Genomic DNA, 18,551 nt, shown 5'->3' with positions numbered 1-18,551 from the left:
TTACTACGTTTTTCTTAATTTATATTGAACCAACTTCATTCCAAGTCAATGCTATCTCGATCAATAAAACTGTCAAACAAGCTGTGAACTGAACAATTTTGCATGCCTATTTTTTAATAAACAATTGCTCTCTGTTCCAGAACCAATTTGGCAACAAAAAACATGTGCTCCACATAATAAAACGTGTGTGTGCTCAATTTAGACTTGGGCACATTTCCAGAACAAACTGTAAGTTAACTCAAAACTCGGTAACTGTGCTCAAACCATAGTAGCAATAGAATAAAGACCTGCTCCAAACCATAACAACATGGCAAAAAAAAAAAAAAAAAAAAAGTCCTCCAAGTGTGTTCTCTCTCTCCATGGAAACAAAGTTTCTGCCACTACATATCAAAGCTTCCTCCTCACTAGAGGAAGAGGTGACCAGGCTGGACCCTGATCCTTCTCACGAGGTGTTTGTTCACACGACACAATGGAAGCTTTTCAAAATTTGTATCGGAAAGACTTTCTCTTTTTAGTCGGAAAATGTATTTTCCTACACTAGTCGTTCACACGCTGCAGTAGCAGGGACTCCTGTGTTGATCTTCAGGAAGATCTTCATTGGCAGGTTTTGGAATGCATTGACAAGGTTGGTTTCGGTTGACTGCAAGTAGCTGTCCACTTAATTCAGAACTGTTCTTGTTCTCCGTGAAGTAACTGGATACTTCCCATCATCGCCATCATCAGTTTGGTCCTCGCCATCTGTCTGCATGTGATCTGGAGATCGAGTTTGAAGCAGGTTTACTTCTGCTTTCAGGTTTGACACATCAGCCTTCCATCCACTGGGGATGTATGCCAATCTGAACATAGGATGAGGCTATGAGCAACCTTGCATCTTGAAAAATGTATCCAAACCTCTGCTTCACACTATTGATGGCATCTACCAGTGGGTTATAGTGATGTAGTTTGGTCTCATGTTTCATCTGCTCAATCTTCTCGAGCAGAATCGAGATTGGCCTACACAGGAGTGTTGGTGCCCACATTCTAATGGACTGTAGTACGTCAAGGGCCTTGGCCAGGGGCGCCATAACCTAAAAGATGAGAATTATTGTGCAAATGTAACGGTAATCAATGTTATTCATAATCATCCTAATAATTAGTAGTCGTTTAACATTAAGTTAATAACCTGGGAGAAATTCACTACACTAGTAAGCTCACTGAGAGGTTGTGGCTATGTGGCTGCATTTATGTTCCATCCGATATATGGATTACAGTACCTGAACACCAGTTAACTGAAGTACATATCAAAATAAAGGTAATATTTACCTGAACATACTCCTGTATGAAGGCGAGTTCTGCTACATTTGAAGTGAGTCACCTGAAGCTTCTCGCAGGTTTCCTGGAGGTTTTGTTCTTTTGTCAGGCTACAGGTATTCAAGCGCTCCATGGCATGGCAAGTGGAGTTCCACCTTGCATTTGCCAATCGTTGATCTCGATGCATTTTTAAAGGGTTCTGACTGGGTTAAAGCACCCTCGATGTCTCTTGTGGAAACCAGGTTGAGGGTATGGCAGGCTCATCGCTGATGAGGTCGGAGACTGTAGTCTTCGGTTTCATTTAAGATGTCTGACATTTATGAAGACCATGTGTCCCTTCTTCTCTGTCTTGAATGGTTATTTGAACTTCTGAAAAGATGCTGAAAGCCTTCACAAAATTACAACCATTATCTATGGTTGTAACGGTCACCTTGTCTTTTATGTTGGAAGACCTGCACAGAGATTTCGACATCTCGGTCAAACATCATGTGTGGTGCCCTATGATCCTGCGACAGGCTAATGCCCCAGAGCAGATGCTTTGTTTCTTGGTTTATCCAGTGGATAGTCACCCCAAGGAAGCTTCTGTTGTTTTGACCATGCATTTGTTGTGGTACATGCATGGTTCTGTTTTGACAAAGTCTTAGACTGTGTGCTTTTCATTGGGTGTGTGTGTTTTTGTTTTTGTTTTTAAATGCTCATCCACAAGCATTCTTCCCAATGTTCTCCTGGACATCAAATGCCTGGAGGGTAAAATCTCTCTGAATAAATCAATGTACTCTGGTCTTTCCACAGTGTGAAGTGGATGCAGTCCTTGAATGATGAAGTTAAGGATCAACTTGTCAAATTGCTCTTGGGTTAGGTGGAGCTACCACCCCTGAAATACTGTGCTACACTGCCTTATATGAGGGGAAACTGGGTGTTCCTCCTCATTCTGGGGTGTGCTCCTCTTGGTGCATTTCCGTGGAGGCCATTTTAGTTGGGTGAACCCTCTCCAATGTTTTAAAAACTACTAAAAGTCATAATTTCAGAATAATCTAAACTTCAACATTTCCTCTGTTCCCTCATTCTTTCCCCACCTCTTCACTCCTATATGTACGGTTTAAGTTTCTCTTGCACCCTCCCCTACCTCCCAACACTATTTTTATTCTCCAACAGTGGGGGGGGGGAAACAAATGTAACTAGCTAGTGGTTAGCTGTTGACAAGTTGCTAGCTGGTGTTTGCAGACTTTACTGAATAATGGTGATTAGCTTGGTTGGCGATGGTTGTGTTGGCTTATTCGGGAATTGCCTGAATGTGTGTTCTCATTCGTGTTTGACGTCTTGGAAGTTGAGGGCATTTCTTGAGGTACAGCCATGGCGACTCTCTTGGGATCAATTCCTCTCCGTCCTCACCCTCTGCCATCTTTCCATCAAGTAAACTCAATCTTGCGTGTGTTTATTCCCCTGCAGCAAAGTCTCAGGCATCAGCCCAAGGATTGGTACGTGATGTCCCCATCATACAGAAGTGCTTCTGTCGGCTACACACAGGTCTGTGTATGGTGGTGGCGTCACTTACTGATCCTTGGTAGTTGTATTTCAGACTTGAGCTTGAGCTTCAGAAATGCTTGGGGGGAAATGTAGCTTGTGTGGATGTTCCTGCACTACTTGATCAATAATCGCTTTGCTACTGAAAAGCGATTTGATTCAGAAAACGGCAATGCTACCACCACTCTACTGAGAAATGTACTTAAACTAGTAACGGCTCTACTTGTAGTGATGCTACTGCCCAACACCGGCCATTTCTGAAGGGCGTAGCCCTATGTGTTCTGATTCTGGAGAAGCTGATAATGTAATGGAATAGTATTAACCTGAAATTGGGGAATTGAAGTGACCTCTTCATCAATGGCCTGTTCATATCTGGGAAAACCTAGCCTTGCATGGTTAAATTTGATGTGTGTAGGAACCAAAGTCCCTTCTAAAGGTAGCAACTGTCTTACTTGTATAAACCCTTCTGATTACAAAACTTCCTTTCCTATAACATTTTGGGAAAGTGGGAAATCACATTGGGACTTACTCAAAAAAAAAAAATCTTTCCAGTATTCTTGATTTGTCTTGATCTATTTACTAACCACAGCACAACTCCCAAAAACTAAATTGGTCTATAAAGTTCAATTATACACTATTTTAAATCATTCTGTGGGATTTCTAAAATGTTGTGGCATCAACGGCAATTAATAACACAGCTTTTGGATGTATCAATTTCAAAATTGGAAGTAGGTACTGCTGTATTGTACTTGTATCTATGAAATGGTACAAATCAGAACTAAAGTGTTTGTAATGGTGAAGTTAATGTTTAAAATTAGTTTGCAATTACCTAAAGTATTTGGCCTATTTATTCCAACACTTGGTATTCCTGTTTTTGAAATATACTTCATTGTAATAAACTTCACGTGTTAATGGTTCAATCATCTAATTTAAGATTCCTCTATTCTGGATTACATGATGTATCCTTTAGCCTCTCATGGATAGTGTCAATCTATGCATTTGCTTTTCCTTTATTTTGGCTGATGTCTGGGAACCAAGAGATCTTAATCCACAGTTGTGGATGTCATATTTGAATGGCAGGTGTGACTTCCCTCTCTGATTTAATATGAAACCAATGCACCCCCATTTCTATTTTAATTTGATTTTAATAATTGTGTGGCTGAAGTGCACCCTATAATGCACATTCATAGGGAAGCAACAATTGTTCCTTGCATTATTTGCAGGTGCCTACGACACCCCCTGTGGGTGAAAGGACCCCAGTGAAAACGCTAGAGGACCCAGCACGGGATCTCTTCATCTGGGCTATTCTGCAGAATAGGAGAGAGCTGGCAGAGATTTTCTGGGAACAGGTAAGTAGGAGGATGGAAACCAGGTGTGGAGAACTCCTGCCATGCTGAGGACCTGTTGGCAGTCCAGCTTGCTCTTTGGTCCATCCAGCACACTCAAAACATCTGTACTGTATTGTGTCCTCGGCACCAACACTCGCTATTTCTGAGTGGAAGCCGAGTCTAATATGTTCACGTCTTCACCTTTGCAGTGTAAGGATTGTATCACTGCAGCCCTAGCAGCCAGCAGGATCCTGAAGAAGCTGGCGGAAGAGGAGGAGGGTGAAAAGTCAAATGACATGAGGGATCTAGCCGATCATTATGAAAAACATGCGATGGGTACAGTATTGCCATTGAGTTCCTCCTTTATGAATGATCTTCAAAATCTTTGAACTTGAGGTGATTTTTCTTGTTAAAGCATTATAGCACCTTTTTGCCATACAACAATGTATTGAACAAATACATTATACATATTTTGATATATTTGCACTGTATGTTACATAAGGGTCCAGGGATTGAATGTTACTCAACTTATTCAGACATTTAATGCAAAAAACCTTTTGGAGTGTCCTCTTTTAAAGTTCAGCTATTGTAACCCTAGCTGGCTCTGGTTATCTCTGCTCACTATCAGTAGAGCAGTAACTTTTTAGCTAATGGATTAAAAGGGGCTTCTTAATGTGTAGTGTTTAAAGGGGGAGGAGGAGGGAAGGTGTCCATATTGAAGCACTTTTGGGGGTGAGGTGGGTGGAGAAGTTGTCTCTATTGTGTTATAAGGTATTGCTGCGGTCGATTTTGTGTTAATGTATTAGCAAATATGGTGGTACATTATTGCTGGATTGTTAAGAATAGCCCAGCTTATCCTTGTAATTAAATCTTCGCTTACAAACTGAGTTTTAAAAATCCATTTTACAAAACTTCCTGGGGAGGCCCCCGGACCCTCCTCCCATTTTCAAAATCCTAGAATTGCAGAAATCCAGAGATTGGAGGTACAATCAAAAGGTTTTTATTACAAGCAGCTGCAAGGAAGATGTTCTTGAGATTGCCTCTTGAACGGTCTTGGAGAAGTTACAAACTACAGGCACTTATGCACACCAGACAGGAGAGAGCGATCACATGCCCACACATCTGTTCTGTGACGAGTGGAAGTTTGGTTTCTGATTGAGAAATGCTCAGGAAAACCCCTAGATGGTTAAACTGGGGTAAATTTAAGGCATACGTACGAGACCGTGACCTTGTTCACACTGACAAACGGGGAAAGAAATGCAGTTCTTCACCATGATTTGGCATGTCATGAATATTCCTCTTCAGTCTCAAAAGTCATTGACATTGCTTTGTATGGGTGGCTAAAGGAAAATGGCAATGTTTTGCAAATTAGTGGGATGCACTGAAAATGATAAGTTTCAGACCACTTACTGATGGAGCTTTGACTTGGAGATTCCCATAGATGGATGTTCTGTCCTTAATGTACACCTTTTTACCAAATGACTGAGTGGGCCCATTATCAGGAACTGGACCCTGTCCACCCCTCGTCCGCTGGTCTAATAAGGGTTGATGAATCTCTTTGCTCTGCAGGTGTGTTCACAGAGTGCTACACCAGAGATGAGCGGAGAGCTGAGAAGTTGCTGATCCGTCCCTCCCAGGCCTGGGGTAGAACCAGCTGCTTGTGCCTGGCTCTAGAGTCCTACAACACAAGCTTTGTGGCCCAAGGAGGCGTCCAGGTGGGGTTCTTCACACTCTTTGGGATCTTGTTTTGTTAGAAACTGCAATCTGCTCAGTCAGTCTAAGTCTGCACAGGTCCCTCTCCTCTATTAATCGCTTAATCTGATGGTATCTTCTAGAGCACACTACCTGCCCAGAGCCTTCTGTGTTTAAGGACTACAGTGCATCCGGAAAGTATTCGCAGCGCTTCACTTTTTCCACATTTTATGTTACTGCCTTATTTCAAAATTGATTAAATTAATTCATAATGACAACTTGAAAGAAGTTTGTTTTGAAATCTTTGCAAATTTATTAAAGACAAAAAAAAAAAAAGCACATGTACATAAGTTCACAGCCTTTGCTCAATACTTTGTTGAAGCACCTCTGGCACCAATTACAGCCTCATGTCTTTGAGAATGATGCTACAAGCTTGGCACACCTATTTTTGGGCAGTTTCTCCCATTCTTTGCAGGACCTCTCAAGCTCCCATCGGGTTGGATGGGGAGCATCAGTGCACAGCCATTTTCAGATCTCTCCAGAGACGTTCAATTGGGTTAAAGTCTGGCTCTGGCTGGGCCACTCTAGGACATTCACAGAGTTGTCCTATAGCCACTCCTTTGTTATCTTGGCTGTGTGCTTAGGGTTGTTGTCCTGTTGGACGATGAACCTTCGCCCCAGTCTGAGGTCCAAAGGGCTCTGGAGCAGGTTTTCATCAAGGATGTCTCTACATTGCTGCATTCATCTTTCCCTCGATCCTGACTAGTCTCCCAGTTCCTGCTGCTGAAAAACATCCCCACAGCATGATGCTGCCACCACCATGCTTCACTGTAGGGATGGTATTGGCCAGGTGATGAGCGGTGCCTGGTTTCCTCCAGATATGACGCTTGCCATTCAGGCCAAAGAGTTCAATCTCTGTTTTATCAGAACAGATAATTTTGTTTCTCATGGTCTGAGAGTTCTTCAGGTGCCTTTTGTCAAACTCCAGGCGGGCTGTCATTTGCCTTTTACTGAGGAGTGGCTTCCGTCTGGCCACTCTACCATACAGGCCTGAGTGCTGCAGAGATGGTTGTTCTTCTGGAAGGTTCTCCTCTCTCCACAGAGACATGCTGGAGCTCTGTCAGGGTGACCATCGGGTTCTTGGTCACCTCCCTGACTAAGGCCCTTCTCCCCCGATCGCTCAGTTTGGCTGGGCGGCCAGCTCTCGGAAGAGTCCTGGTGGTTCCAACTTCTATTTATGGATGATGGAGGCCACTGTCCTCATTAGGACCTTCAATGCTGCAGAACTTTTTCTGTACCCTTCCCCAGATCTGTGCCTCGATACAATCCTGACAATTCCTTGGACTTCATGGCTTTGCATGTCAGAGCACAAACCCTGTTAACTGTGGGACCTTATATAGACAGGTGTGCCTTTCCAAATCCTGTCCAATCAACAGAATTTACCACCGGTGGACTCCAAGTTGTAGAAACCTCAAGGATGATCATTGGAAACAGGATGCACCTGAGCTCAATTTTGAGTGTCATGGCAAAGGCTGTGAATACTTGTGTATGTGTGCTTTTTTTTTTTTAATAAATTTGCAAAGATTTCAAACCCACTTCTTTCACGTTGTCATTATGGGGTATTGTTTGTAGAATTGAGAAATTAATCCATTTTGGAATAAGGCTGTAACATAATGTGGATAAAGTGAAGTGCTGTGAATACTTTCCGGATGCACTGAATATAAACAACCAAATATTTGTAAGATAATGTATATAAACAATTTGATGCATGGTGTGGATATGGTTATTTCTTGGAAATGGTGCTTTACCATCATTGGAATTTTTCTACCCAGGCTTTCATGACCAAGATGTGGCTTGGGGGGCTGGCAGAGGACATGGCAATGTGGAAGATGTTACTATGCATGTTCTTCCCTCTCCTCTGCACTGGTCTCATCACATTCAGGTTTCTGCCTTTTCTAATGCATCTATATTAAAACCTTAAATAAAGATTTCTGAAATCTAAATCTTTGGTCCAATTTCAAAATTCTTTGAATGGACAACCCTGTTTCTACATTTTAAGCATTGTTAGATTTGATCCAATTCCAAAATGCTAAATTGTTATAGTTATTGAGATGGGTAATAAACCAGTATATGCATGCAATATTTAAGACGTGGTACATCTTCATCCCATCTGTCAAAGGAAGCAGGAGAGAAAAAGAGGACATTGACCATATGGAATCAATGGTTTTTGGTATGGCTGAGTTATGGTCTGAGCCCTGGCGAGATGACCTCAAAATGTCTATTGCAGAATACACTGAAGAAATGGAGATTAAAATATTGAATAACACTGTTGTAGATCACGGTGTGAAGTGTAACTGCTATAATAGTCCTTTCAGTCCCACGGTTTCCTTGATCGTGTATCCTGTTATACTTTACGTACAAATCTGGGATTTGCTAATCACATATGTATTGTGGGGTTTCCACTTACCACGGTGGTCTCTGCTCTGGTTTCTTCAGCTCGAACCAGGAGCAGCTTTACCCTCGACCCCTGAGCTGCCTCGCCAGTCTTCTGAGCTTCTTCAACTCCCCGGTGGTCAAGTTCTACTGGAACATAATATCCTACTTCATATTCCTCTGCCTCTTCGCCTACACCCTGATGATGAACTTCCAGGTCACCCCCTCTGGCTGGGAGATCCTGCTCTATGTGTGGGTTCTTTCTTTAGTGTTTGAGGAGATTCGGCAGGTGAGCCAATCACTGTGTGGTTTAAAGTGCCACTAGCAATATGTTCCCATTAGTTGGGGTATGACCTAGTTTTTGGTGTGCAGGAATGTTTGAGACATGTTTGGCAGTGCATGCTTGTTTATGTATCGGTTGCATGGGAGAGGAGTTAAATTCAGATGCATCATCTAGGTCTTTTGATTTTCCAATTTACTGTGCTTTAATACATTCTATAATGCAGTGGTGTTCCCATGGTCCAGCCTGAAGACATGCTGAACCCATTTTTTTTTTTTTTGTTCTGTGGGCAGCTGTTTAATCCAGATGGGTTTCATTTCCAAAGGAAGGCAAGGATCTATATCAGTGACATATGGAACAAGCTTGATATTCTGGCAATTTTATTTTTCATTCCTGGGCTTGTATGCAGGTTGGTCTTTGTTACTTTGCTCTGAAAGAGAAATGTAGTTACACTGGTGGAAAAGTGGTTCATTCGGGTGGTAGTAAAAGGAACAAGAACACTTATTCAGTCCAGTAGCTTTGGAACGAATCACTAGATGACCCATGATGGCAGAGCAGTGGATTTTGACGTTGAGCTATTTTATAAAAAGAGGGAAAAAAAGCATAATCGTACTTCTAGCGCATAAAGTCCTAGACAATTTCAACTCTAGTCTTGTGGCTTTTTCATTCTATAATTTCAGATTGACGGTTTCTGGTTTCTATGTTGGGAAAATCATCCTTTGCTTCGATTTTATCATATTTTGCTTACGACTGTTGGCTATCTTTGCAGTCAGCAAAACTCTAGGGCCAAAGATCATCATTGTGAAGAGAATGGTGAGTGGGATTCAAACCGAAAGCAATTTTTTTTAAATGAATTTCATGCTTATCTTATCAAAGTCTGTAAGGAGAAGTCTCTCTTCATATTAATGTGAAACGAGCTTAACTTGCAATCATTACTATCTGTAAGTTGGTCATTTGTGTTGCATCAGTGATCAGATCTTTTTTGTCAAGCTAATGCATCTGGATTTCTTTGGACAAAATCTGGCCATTGGACCACATTGACTCTTCCAAATTGACACTGCTTTCACCCCCCCAGATGAAGGACATGTTCTTCTTCATGTTCCTGCTGGCTGTGTTTGTACTGGCTTATGGAGTGGCCAAACATGCCATCTTGATTCAAAATGAGGATCGGCTGGACTGGATATTACGAGGTGTTGTGTATGAGCCCTACCTGACCGTATTTGGACAAGTGCCCTCCAACGTTGACCGTAAGTGCCATACCAGCTGGTGCGTTTCTTCACATCCAGCAGATTTTTATAAGGGGGTGGGGGGGAAGTGTGTGATTTTTAACCAAAATGGAATCTGTTTCCTCAGTCAGAAATGCCTCCGTCACTAACTTTTGATTTTCCATTTCCCCAAATTTAATCTTGTCCGTATACTAAAGCCTATTTTGAATACCCTGGAAAACTTAATGCAGCAATAAAACCTGGTTTCCAGTCCGCTTTAATACCCAAAATGTTTAAAGCCTTTCTATCCAACATTTGAGATTTAATTTCTTCTCATTCTTGTGACTAATCTAATGGTTCTAATCTTTTGTAAAAGTGACCAGAACTTTGTATTCTATTTAGGACTCTGGCCTTATCTTTTAAGTTCTCTTCCACAGTGTTTCAGGCGCAGTGTTTTATGCGGTCTTAATCTTACCCTTGATCATTATTTTTCATTGTATAAAGATGGACTTTCCCCCCCCCCCCCCCCTCCTCCACACCTATTTTAGACCTTGGATTTGACATTAGCCAGTGCACATTAACTGGTAGCGACCCACTGAAGCCCAGGTGCCCAGTCCTCAATAGTGACCAGACCCCAGCTTTTCCTGTGTGGTTGACTACCACCCTGCTCTGTGTCTACCTTCTCTTCGCCAATATTCTGCTGCTCAATTTGCTGGTAGCAATGCTTACGTGAGTACTGCAGTTGCCTCCCACTTTATACAATGTGACCACAAATGGAAAATAAACCTACCTCCATTCTTTACAGATGGACCATAAGAGACAACACCCATTAGGGTCACTATTAAAGCAGGGTCTGGAATCCAGTCCTATATGATCCATAAACTCAAGGATAAAAGCTGTATATGCTTACTGCACAGTGCATTTGACCCATTTGCCTTTCACAGCTACACATTTCAAGAGGTCCAGGACAACACGGACCAGATCTGGAAGTTCCAGCGCTACCAACTGATCAAGGAGTACCACAGCCGGCCCTCTGCCCCCCCGCCCTTGATCATTCTCAGCCACCTCTACCTCTTCATCAGACTCCTTATCCTAGGGGTGAAGAACCTTTTTTGGCGGGAGTGCCCAAAATCTGGTTTGTCGCTATGTGCCAAGTTTCCAGTGGTTTAATTTATGGATGTAAATGTTCATACTGGGTCTAAACTGCAACTTTTGAAAACCAATATGTATAGCTTTGTTTAGCAAATATGCCAACAAAACCATACAGTTCAATTTTGTATTGTGGAATGCAGTTGGACAGATAACACGCATGTATCCCTATGGTCTGGAGAGCATGCGAGTTTGTCTACTAATGGGACTTTTCTCAATTTTTGCAGACTATGATTTTATTTTAAATGTATAGATATTCCAAAAGTGCTTTCTAGCAAAGACCACTGACCATGGCCTAATTTGAGTGTTTCTTCCCCCCCAAGATCAACACAGTCGCACAGAATTGCTGATTTGCCTGCCATTACAATACAATATGAAGTTTTGGTAGACTGCATCAGTAACCCTTAAACATGTTTTGTTTGCAATTGTACTCATTACCAGTGTACCTTTAATTTTAAATTGATATTTACTTAAACCAATCTACTGATTTTTACATTTGGCAAATAGCAGTTCAGGGAGTGCTGGCACTACTCGCAGACCACAGACCTGTCATTGTCTGTATCTCCCAGGTGTTCTTTGACATTTATTTGGTCTCCCTTGACCTACAGTGTGTTTGTAATAGTGGGCCACTCAAGTCCATCTGTGCAGTTGCAGAGTGACAAATTTCAAATGTATTCAGTTGCAAGGGATGAAGTTCTATACAACTGCTGATCTTTTTAAATTAAAATGCAATATATAGCTATAAGGTTCCCCACCCCAGAATGTTTGCTACAGTCCTGTCAAAATTGTACCAATGTGATTTTTCTGCATTGAAGTTATCAAATTGATTTGGTACTTACCTGCGTATTGTGCATACAGTGAGGGGAAAAATGTATTTGATCCCCTGCTGATTTTGTACGTTTGCCCACTGACAAAGAAATGATCAGTCTATAATGGTAGTTGTATTTTAACAGTGAGACGGAATAACAAAAAAATACAGAAAAAAGCATTTCAAAAAAGTTATACATCGATTTGCATGTTAATGAGGGAAATTTAGTATTTGATCCCCTATCAATCGGCAAGATTTCTGGCTCCCAGGTGTCTTTTATACAGGTAACAAACTGAGATTAGGAGCACTCCTTTTAAGAGTGTTCCTAATCTCGGCTCGTTCCCTGTATAAAAGACACCTGTCCACAGAAGCAACCAATCAATCAGATTCCAAACTCTCCACCTTGGCCAAGACCAAAGAGCTGTCCAAGGATGTCGGGGACAAGATTGTAGACCTACACAAGGCTGGAATGGGCTACAAGACCATCGCCAAGCAGCTTGGTGAGAAGGTGACAATAGTTGGTGTGATTATTCGCAAATGGAAGAAACCCAAAATAACTGTCAGTCTCCCTCGGTCTGGGGCTCCATGCAAGATCTCACCTCGTGGAGTTTCAATGATCATGAGAACGGTGAGGAATCAGCCCAGAACTACAAGGGAGGATCTTGTTAATGATCAGCTGGGACCATAGTCACCAAGAAAACAATTGGTATCACACTACGCCGTGAAGGACTGAAATCCTGCAGCGCCCGCAAGGTTCCCCTGCTCAAGAAAGCACATGTTCATTGGCAAACTTCAGACGGGCCTGTACATCTGAATGATTCAGAGGAGAACTGGGTGTAAGTGTTGTGGTCAGATGAGACCAAAATGGAGCTCTTTGGCATCAACTCAACTCGCCATGTTTGGAGGAGGAGGAATGACCCCAAGAACACCATCCCCACCGTCAAACATGGAGGTGGAAACATTATGCTTTGGGGGTGTTTTTCTGCTAAGGGGACAGGACAACTGCACCGCATCAAAGGGACGATGGACGCGGCCATGTACCATCAAATCTTGGGTGAGAACCTCCTTCCCTCAGCCAGGGCATTGAAAATGGTTCGTGGATGGGTATTCCAGCATGACAATGACCCAAAACGCACAGCCAAGGCAACAAAGGAGTGGCTCAAGAAGAAATGCATTAAGGTCCTGGAGTGGCCTAGCCAGTCTCCAGACCTTAATCCCATAGAAAATCTGTGGAGGGAGCTGAAGGTTTGAGTTGCCAAACGTCAGCCTCGAAACCTTAATGACTTGGAGAGGATCTGCAAAGAGGAGTGGGACAAAATCCCTCCTGAGATGTGTGCAAACCTGGTGGCCAACTACAAGAAACGTCTGGCCTCAGTACTTGGTGGCAAAACCCTTGTTGGCAATCACAAAGTCGAAGGGGTCAAATACTGATTTCCCTCATTAACATGCAAATCAATGTATAACTTGAAATGTGTTTTTCTGGATTTTTGTTATTCTGTCTCTCACTGTTAAAATACACCTACCTTTTAAAATTCTAGACTGATCATTTCTTTGTCAGTGGGCAAATGTACAAAATCAGCAGGGGATCAAATACTTTTTTCCCTCACTGTAGGCCTTTCTACTTGTCCTGACTAAGGGGCTTCTGTGAGGGATTTTATGGGCTCAACAGCACATGTTGGCCCTTGCCATCATAGTCTAACCAGGAAGATGAAATCCCAATCCATTGTCTGATTCAGGACTCTAGGCTATCATATCAGCCAATATCCAAAATCTTTCCTTGTCTAGTTGAAGCAGCAAAAGGTTGTATTGTGTGGAATTTACCAGGAATGGCATGATCTCCCAGTTGATGGGATTCTGATGGGTCTTCCTCAACTGGTAACCTGTTAATAACTGGTCAGTCCCCTAGTGATGAGCTGTCCCTCTCCCCATTTTATCATGTCAGACCGCTCAAAGAAGCCGAGAGAGGACGTGGAGGTGGAGATATTGTGGGAGGCCTTCATGAAGGAGAACTACCTGGCGAGCCGGTGTCAGGCCCAGGGCCAGAGTACTGAGAACATTATCTTGGACACAGCCAAGAAGTAAGATTTCCTGAGGTGCAGGATTGGGGTCAAGTGGTCAGACCAATGTCAACTGTTTGCATTGTTACTGCTCTTCAAAGAGGCTTTATACTATATTATAGTAACTTGTGTTTTTTTGTAACTTCTTTATTACATCTGTATAGTGGTGGTAACTTTGTATTTATTAAATATGCTTTTCTGTATTGTTTGTAAAATATTCCTCTAATTCTAGTTATTTGTAGCATTCTCTAATATTTCATAGTCAATGTAGTATGTTAATGTATACCTCTACCTCGATATAACAGTCCTTGGGAGACTAATCTTAACGTCTTCTCACCTATTGCTCACTTTTTTTTCTTCTATGCTATAAATTGTCTGCAAAACTAATGAATGAATTTCCTTTCTTTAATTAAAATATTTGAGATACTGAAGTGTATTAACTATGGTACTAATAGAAGTGCTACCAATTGGCTAAATTTACCATATTATATCCAAATTTGCATTTAACAAATCTTTATCGGGGTAGAGGTGTGTTTTTATATTTGATGTATAGTATATTGTAGTAATTGTAATGACAAACTGTAAGTGGATCTCCAAGCTCTCTGGGCGAGTGAGGTGCAGTTTGCCTGCAGTGCTTGCCTCGTATATTGACAATTCCTGCAGGGTCAGAGTGGCAGTGGATCTGCTGGAGAGCAAGCAGGGCAAAGACACTGATTCTGTGGCAAAGCAGCTGGATCACCTGGAAAAGCAGGTTTGGGTTTTCCTGCTCCTTCTAAAACCACAGATCATTTGTATGATTGCAATAGAGATTTCTATTAAAGTATCATTTTAAATTCACATTAGTTCCAGTAATTGCACACTAATCTTGGAATACTTGCATGTTTTCCTACACAGGTTGCAGAGTCCAATATAGCTTTACAATGGATAGTGAATGCTCTGCAGACCAGTGTCCTGCAGTCTTCAGTGGATGACCCCATGCTTTGTAAGTCCCGTTTATTTTCCTTGGATCCTGTGACTGTGAGCTTTATAAAGCATTTATATTTTAAACTGCTACCTAAATAAGTGATTTTGAAAAGTGTAGAGAAGCTATTCCAAATTTCACATCAGGCCAAATGTTATGCTCATGTTAAGGAATTTAATGCTCATTTCAGAAGGGGACATGTCTTTTGATCAAAGGCATGAAACATCAGCGATGTTGTATTAGGGCTCCCATTTTGTTTGTTGGTTTCACATGGACCTCTAACATTTTAAATTTCAAATGTATTAATGCACAGGTATTGAGGGGTAGTTCCTGGAGGGTTTTGTTGTGGTTTTCTTGTCGAATGTTTGGAAATGCTTGTTCCACTGCCGATCTCCAGCCAGGCAGCCGCTCTGGTCGTTCTCATTCCTCTTCACGAGGCGAGTCACTGTCTAATGGCCATCTTGGGGAACCCTTTGCCTTTTGCAGTATGGCTCAAAAGCACAGAAGCAGATGAGCTAGAACCATCACCGGAAGCCAGACCAGAGAAACCGCAGCAGCACGTCAATGCCACCCAGCTCATTTACCCCGGCACCACAGAGATGCGATTCCCAGTTCCAGAGGAGTATGTTCCCTGGGAGGTGCGTAATGCTTCTAGTTTTACTAGACGTGGCTTTAGACTTGCAGCAATTGCCTCCTCTTCCACTTGATTTAAAGACCAATTTTTCCATCAGTCCTATTCATAGCCACCTTTTGCCATGATTTTTGTGACCATGCTTCCCAGAGTTTCCATGTCTGCAGGTGTTTTGAGCTTTTAATTCAACACGTAACTGAACTATGAACCATCTTCCCACCTGGTCAGTGGTCTTCCACTCTTATACAGGTTTAACTCCTTCAGGTAAGCAGATGACCGTGGGGCTGGGGTGAAAGCCAGTAGACCGACTCCAGCACCAGGGTTGGGAGTTTGGAGGAAATGCGTTGGTGGTTTGTGTACCGAACCTTCGGTGTTGCACTTTTTATTACAACAATTTAAAACCTTTAAGAATCTGAGTGTACACAGCAAATAGTATGGCTTACTCTTCCTTCACCTAAATGTCAACTTTACAATGTCAAGACCAAATACACTGCCTGGAGTTTTTAATTTTGAACGCCAAAATCCCTAAACTTCTGATGTTTTGCAGGTGAAGTTCCCTCTTTACCAACCAACTGTTTACAATGATTCCAGTTCAAGAAACGCAGATCCTTTAGAGTGAGTTGTCATTTTACCAGGACGAAGCCTCCTTAGTCACTTGTACACCTGTCTTTTGCAACTTTTCCTCCAACCGTTATCTAGTATTAAGCAATGAACATTTCTTTTCTAATATAAACTATATTAAACCAAAACACTTTGTCAGTTTCCACTGTCACTCTCAGTGGTCACTCCGTAAACTAAATGCCTTGTATACTGTGTATAAATCCTCATTTAGGAAGCACTACTATCAACCATTTTGTTGTAGCCTGATCTGTACCTGGCAAAGCAGGAAAGACAATTCTTCCATGAATAACTTTTGTTTATTATAGGCTGGACAATCTTATCACAGATCATTTCAGGTAAGCTATAAGTAATTAATTTTTATTTAATGCATAAAGGTTTAATTATTAATGGAAAATGTTAAATTCTGGAATGTTTTCAGAAACCCAGTAGGAAGGACTGGCATTGAGGGGAAAGGGTCATTGTATCGGCTAGGCCCAAACCAGGCCATAGACCCAGTCATCACACGGTAAGCTGTGCACCATCACTCCACAGAGGCACTGAAGCAGATTTATGAAGTAGGGAGTTATGAGGTTAAATAAATAAAAGAACGTCACTGGAGAAGCAACTTGTGGGAAATGGCTGGTGTTGGAATAAAAGGTCCAATTAGATCAAAGTTTAATTAAGTCCTGGGACAACTTCTGTAAATGCCTCCATGATTTTGTTTTTGTTTTCTAGATTAATGGAAATTTATTAAACAAAGTTGATCTGTTCCTTATTTTTCTCTTTGAATTTTCCACATCTGTCATTTTTATTTTGAACCAAAAAACATAAATAATAAAAATTTGTTCCAGCTGGAAGAAGCTTGAGGTGTCACTCCTGGAGTTCATCGTTGTCAGGGAAAAGGAAGGTGATCTCTGGTCTTTTCCAGGGGTGAGGTTGATTTTTATCCATTTTAAACCACTTTCCTAAACTTTGATCTGCTAATGTCTGATTTAATTTGACTCCTGCATGCCACATTTCATGGGGAAAGCCCTCCAGGAACCTGCATCTTATGTTGTGGTTTAAAAGTCTTTGCCCTGATTTTTAATTTTACAGGGAGTTCTCCAGCCGGATGAGGACCTACCAAAGAGGCTGAATCTGATATTGAGTGAGAAGCTGAAGGAGAGAATCACTGACATGCTGCGTACTAGTGCCAAGGTAAACGAGAACCTGCCTGATTGAGCTCCATGCGACTCTGAGGCACAGAACCATCTTTAATGCAGCCCAAATGGATTTAAATCTTCAGCTTACCTTTCTGTACTTCTGCTTATACCCCTTCATCAGGGAAAGGTGTGTATTTAGGGTTTCCTTTATGGTCCATGTACTTGGTTTGCAACCCATGTGGCCATACTTTCTTGTTCCATGCCTCATCCATGTTATGAAACCATTAACACTCCTATGAGTCCCAGACTGTGAGCATGAGGGGGAGTTTGAGTAAACCCCAGGCTACAAATGAGCTGAAGACATTCTAGCGATTTGTGAATTTTGTGTTTTGTATGTGTAGGTGTATGAAGGTTATGTGGATGACTTCAGAAATACTGACCACTCATGGGTGGAAACCACTGTTTACAACTTCCACTTTGATAGAACCGACGTGGTACACAAGGAACTGAGCAGAATGGTGAGGGTTTATCAATTGGGCACCTCATTTTTATACCACATAGTGTGATTTTTATTAAGATGGCCTGCGACAAAAAGTACAGGATCAGCGTGGATTATTGGGCTTTAATTTGGTGATTTGATGTGCATTCTCAGGGCAAAGATATTGAAGTTCAGTCATGGTTACATTCTGGGATGGGATTTACCAAGGTTGTCCGTATGTCAATGTATATTTCAAGTGCCCTTGATTTGTAAGACCAACGTCCTATTGGTTCTCTTCCTTCTGGATATACACTGTAATTAACACGGTTTTGTCCTGTGCTGTGTAGGGCTCAGCAGGAAGTGCTTCAGGAATGCAGGTGCAGTGGCAGGAAGTGAATGACCAAGCCCCTCTGTGTGCCTACCAGAAAGACATCCTGCAGACAGTGGCTGATCTCCACCATATACAACTTGGACCCGAATGCTGGATAAGTCAGACTTGCAGCTGACAATCTATGTAGCATGGTAGACTTTGCTTTCTTGATTTTAATATAAATATACAGACCGTTACACACACTAGCTGGTGAACTTCGGTCTTATTCTAAAAATGTCCCAATGTATTAAAGCCCTTAAAGATGTTACTTTTAAACTTTGTTGGTCGGTGGGGGTGGGGGGGGTGACCACTTTATAATTTGTTCTTTATCTTGCACTTCTATGTCCTTCTCAATTTTAAAAGTAGGGGTCTTAACACTTTTTGTTACCTTTTAATACACCTATACTTTCTCTCTTCTACCCCACAACCATTGCCGTTTACACTTTTCAGGGCAAAATGTACATTATCTGGTTGGGACAAATTTTCCTTGTATAGCATTGCTTTAATGCATAACTGCATAATTTTAGCTTTTATCCAATGCACTAAGTCCCTGGTGTTTTTAAAAAAAAAATGTAATGTGTAAATAAAAGTGACTGCACTGAG

At 41.8% G+C, this 18,551-nt stretch overlaps 1 protein-coding gene across 2 annotated transcripts in view; it reads left to right on the top strand.

Moving 5' to 3' along the window:
- LOC136711670 (transient receptor potential cation channel subfamily M member 2) overlaps positions 1–18,551 on the top strand; it is a 28,972-nt gene extending 10,421 nt beyond the window's left edge. The window contains exons 11-31 of one of the 2 annotated variants that reach the window (XM_066688057.1): positions 4,038–4,163; positions 4,352–4,478; positions 5,712–5,857; positions 7,667–7,776; positions 8,331–8,556; positions 8,841–8,956; positions 9,228–9,360; positions 9,623–9,794; positions 10,301–10,481; positions 10,697–10,887; positions 13,652–13,787; positions 14,430–14,517; positions 14,661–14,748; positions 15,214–15,365; positions 15,906–15,973; positions 16,285–16,314; positions 16,398–16,484; positions 16,810–16,888; positions 17,054–17,155; positions 17,502–17,618; positions 17,926–18,551. In XM_066688057.1, coding sequence (XP_066544154.1) covers positions 4,038–4,163; positions 4,352–4,478; positions 5,712–5,857; positions 7,667–7,776; positions 8,331–8,556; positions 8,841–8,956; positions 9,228–9,360; positions 9,623–9,794; positions 10,301–10,481; positions 10,697–10,887; positions 13,652–13,787; positions 14,430–14,517; positions 14,661–14,748; positions 15,214–15,365; positions 15,906–15,973; positions 16,285–16,314; positions 16,398–16,484; positions 16,810–16,888; positions 17,054–17,155; positions 17,502–17,618; positions 17,926–18,084 — 2,634 coding nt within the window. In that variant the 3' untranslated portion in view covers positions 18,085–18,551. The remainder of the gene's footprint in view (positions 1–4,037; positions 4,164–4,351; positions 4,479–5,711; positions 5,858–7,666; positions 7,777–8,330; positions 8,557–8,840; positions 8,957–9,227; positions 9,361–9,622; positions 9,795–10,300; positions 10,482–10,696; positions 10,888–13,651; positions 13,788–14,429; positions 14,518–14,660; positions 14,749–15,213; positions 15,366–15,905; positions 15,974–16,284; positions 16,315–16,397; positions 16,485–16,809; positions 16,889–17,053; positions 17,156–17,501; positions 17,619–17,925) is intronic. The other variant, XM_066688058.1, reaches the window with a different exon arrangement.

This window comes from Amia ocellicauda, chromosome 16, assembly GCF_036373705.1.
Source record: "Amia ocellicauda isolate fAmiCal2 chromosome 16, fAmiCal2.hap1, whole genome shotgun sequence".
Taxonomy (NCBI): Eukaryota; Metazoa; Chordata; class Actinopteri; order Amiiformes; family Amiidae; genus Amia; species Amia ocellicauda.
Note: the sequence above shows the minus strand (reverse complement) of the source record. Positions and strands in the feature narration are given on the sequence as shown.